The sequence below is a fragment of the Arachis ipaensis genome, chromosome B04 (assembly GCF_000816755.2).
Source record: "Arachis ipaensis cultivar K30076 chromosome B04, Araip1.1, whole genome shotgun sequence".
Lineage (NCBI taxonomy): Eukaryota > Viridiplantae > Streptophyta > Magnoliopsida > Fabales > Fabaceae > Arachis > Arachis ipaensis.
The window spans coordinates 131050211-131054137 of NC_029788.2; the positions used below are offsets into that span (position 1 = coordinate 131050211).

The following is a 3927-nucleotide window of genomic DNA, read 5'->3' on the forward strand; positions in this document are numbered from 1 at the left end:
GCATTGTTTAAAAAAGAAAAAAAAGAGACATTTCGGGTCTCAACTTTTTTATTTTAGGATAATACAATTTTTCTATTAAAAATATATTAAATAATAAGAAAAATTAGTTTTGTGGGAGTTTTATTTTTATTTTGTGGGAGTTTTAAACTCGCATAAACTATTAATAAGTTTATTTTTGAAAAATTCTTTTATCGGTGGTGGTTAAGTGGAGAAAGACCATTACTTGAAATGATATTGCAGAAAAAAAAATAATTGCACTACGAAAGTCTTTTAAAGGAAAAAAAATAGCATCGAACAAGAAATGAAATTAGATAACATTAATGTTGATGATATTTGTATTGATGATGGTAATAGTAGAGGAGATAACGATGGTGATAAATTCTAGTCACACAATAAAAAAAATAGAGGTAGAAGTGATAATAATGAGAATGAAGAAGATAGTGGTAATAGTGATCATAATTGGTTATATTGTTGAAAAGAATTTTGCGGGATTTAAAGCCCCACAAATTACAAATAAAACTCTCACAAAACTAACTTTTGTTACTATTTAACCGATATTTTATCAAAGAAATCACATTATCCTAAAATAAAAAGTTAAGTAATTGTAGACAAAGGCTGGATTGAGTCTTTACTCCTAATGGTAGCATTGAGTTATTGACCCAGCATACGATACCATGCAATGACTACTTACTAGTGTTAGACCTATACAACTAAATAAAAAACTACCGAAGTAGCCAAAAATAAGATACTCCTATGTCTAGGTTGCTGAGATATGCAGGCAAAATTACCAGCCAAAATAAGTGCATTTGAGAATAACTATAGTTGTTCATATTGAAATTTCTGGTTATGTTGCAGTTAAGTGATTTTGTAATGGTGGTAGATGTGGCTTTTTTTTTTTTTTTTTATTTTGCTGCAATTTTTTTCTCTGTCTTTTGCTGCATCGAGTAAAGTATTAGGTCATCAAAATTGTGTATTCTTGATCAATCTAAACTCTAAAATATATAAAATACACCTATGTTTCAAAGGATTCCTCTATGTTACACTTTGGACAAAGTATTAAACAGTGTGAATTTAAAACATTCCTATGTGGTTAGCTTTTTCTGGACACTACCCTAAGTTTCAAAGTGAAATGAAGGAACATGAATAACAAATAAACAAAACAAGCAAAAACGTATTCATTGAGCACTTATACATGAATGGGACCGTGCTTTACGTTCACCCCCAAAATTTTGTTAGTCGCTTTCTATGGAAGAAAGGTGAAGATAAAACGCATGTTAAATTAAAGAAGCCAATAAAGTGTACATTAAGCACTTAGCAGCATAGTCCGAGATATTATTCTTCTCGGACATTTCAGCATTCATCACCTCATCTCCAGCTCTTCAACACCAGAATAACTTGCTTGACTTTTTCATCATAATATGGAGCCCTTAAACTAGATATAACAATGATAGCTCAATGCTGTTGATCCATATAATCTTAAATGACCAAGAAAAAAAATTGAAGAATCAAATATAAAATTATGCCTACTTAAGAAAGGTATATTTAACATTCTAGTCTTAAACATTTATTTGTATCTAGATCTGCTCATAAATCCCTTTTTTTTTCTTTTAATTTCAGAGTGCAATAGCTTTCATCTTTTGTTACACATTCAGAAACGGGTTAAAAGAAAATGGAAGCTAGCAAGTTATGTCTTCATTTTGCTACGATACTTCTAGAGATCTAGGAAAAACAGGGCAAAGAAGAACAAAGAGACACAAGACTGTTAGGAAGTACCTAACAAAATAACGTTGAAAGTCATACATAAAAATGTAAAATTTACACCACCATAGCAACTATATCAACATGCTACAACGTTTCATTACCGATACAACAAAATATAAGATGAAAACAGAAAACTTAACGTGGTTCAATTAACCTACCATGATAGAAAGTCCTAGCTACGAGCACATATTCTATGAACAATTAAGAATTCAAGTGGCTAATACAAAGATCCTAACTGTAATCCCAACAAACAAAATACTGAAATACTTACTACTAAGACCAAACTGAATTGACAAATTAACAATTTGTTTACATGTTAAATCTCATATTGATGTGTGATATTCTGTGTAGACATGATAATGCAACCAAGGAAATATTGAAAAAGATAAAGCATTTAATATAACAGATTGGATTCAACTAGAGGAAGCTATATATATATTTGCACTTTCAAATGTTCCAGTTTTTCACATTCATAGTTGGAAGGAAAATCATAATTTAAAGCAAAGCCAAAATAAAATAAAATTCTCTAGAAGCTTCTTCCAGCTCAATTTGTCAATCCTACACTATTTACAACAGAATTAAGTGTCTTTGTCGTGCAGTCATTCTCTTCTAATTCTCTTTCCTTGTTTGACATCTTTCTGAATCTGATGGCCTACAGAAAAGATCACCATTGCATTATACATGAAAAACGAATAAAAGTTAAAATCCCTCACCACAAGACTAGGCTTTAGGAGGCAAGACAGTGTGATCAATGATTTCCTAAGTATTGATAAATTCCAATTTCACCATCCATAGACAAAAGTGGCATTTGATTGGAACTTGATGCATAATGCATATTACTCATTACTTATTCATTAGTCACAATGCAATGAAAACTAACAGGAATAGCTTGGTGCAAAGCATAGGAGAATAGTTACATACCGATTATCCTTATCCTTAATGTCAGTAGGGAGTGGCAAGAGACTCTCTGTATACACAGTAGAGGTTTCACGGAAGGGAAACTGACAAGGAAGTTTTTTAATATGCTCGAGGAGGTCTCCTCTGACATTATATATGAAGCACCCTACTTTACGAGAGAAAATAGAAGCTGTTCCAATAATATCACCATTACTGGATAAGCACAAAGGCTGGAAGTTTCCACAAGGAATCTGATAGAGAGTCCAAGATGAATGCACTTTATATTCTTTCATCACCCATATGTGAGTGTTATAGCAGTAGCTATCATTATTGAGATAATACTTATTGAGATAATACAAGGCTAGGCAGCCTCCTAGTAAGGCGAGACTTGAATAGTAGCATTCACTCATTGCAGGTTGTTCCGGGGCAGATATCATTGAGAAAGTCCTCTCCTTCAGATCAAAGATAAGAATAGCATCCCTGTAAGATTTAAGAGACGAAGGCAGCCAATGAATAGCACCATTCAAGAGCAATCCATGAGGTTGCCACTCCATAAGACCCGATGATTTGGGGAGTGCAGCATCAAGATTAATCCATGAATTGGTTCTCAAGGAAAAGCAATCAAAGTGATAATGGTCATCCTTATCCTGCCAAGCTATAACAACTAAGTAGTCATCCCGTGAAACATCATAACCAAATCCATAGAGATGGAACTTCTTGGGAAGGCTAACGCCCTTGTGCTTACGACGAGAACCAATATGAGAGTAGGATAGTCTTTTATTGGATCCAGTCAGTGGGTTCCATACCACAAGAAAATTTAGGTTTCCATGTAAGAGAACATAGCCTCTGCACGATCCCAGGACCTTAAAATCACAAACTAAGTTTTTATTCTTGAAAGGGGGATACACCTTTTTTATGCGCGATGCATCATTGTCGTCAATAAATAGTGCCCAGTAAGCCTGAGTGTAGTTTATTGTGAAGATGAATGCTTTGGTGGCTGCGGGAGAGTACTGAAAATGCAATTCCGCAAAATGTGGATCGGAAATAAGAGAATACCAGAGCTTCGAAACGCACTTGAGGCGAACGAGATGTTTGGCCGGCACTCTCAGAAAGATTGTGTGAATCAGGTCATGAGGGAGGATGTCGTGAATGCTCTTCTGCTTCTTCTCCATGCTCGACGCCTCTTTGGCTTTGTTCTTCTATTTAGGTTAAAACTTAAAACACGGGATTATTAGTTAAAACTTAAGGTATTAAATAGTTATTTCGGTG

The 3927-nt window shown here is 33.9% G+C and overlaps 1 protein-coding gene across 2 annotated transcripts in view; it reads right to left on the minus strand.

Annotated features, from left to right (window-relative positions):
- LOC107635563 (F-box/kelch-repeat protein At3g23880-like) overlaps window positions 1-3881 on the minus strand; it is a 40563-nt gene extending 36682 nt beyond the window's left edge. The window contains exons 1-2 of one of the 2 annotated variants that reach the window (XM_016339059.2): window positions 2683-3881; window positions 2169-2413 (exon numbers count right to left, since the gene is read on the minus strand). In XM_016339059.2, coding sequence (XP_016194545.1) covers window positions 2371-2413; window positions 2683-3830 — 1191 coding nt within the window. In that variant the 5' untranslated portion in view covers window positions 3831-3881 and the 3' untranslated portion in view covers window positions 2169-2370. Of the gene's footprint in view, window positions 1-2168; window positions 2414-2682 lie in introns of those variants that run through there. The other variant, XM_016339057.2, reaches the window with a different exon arrangement.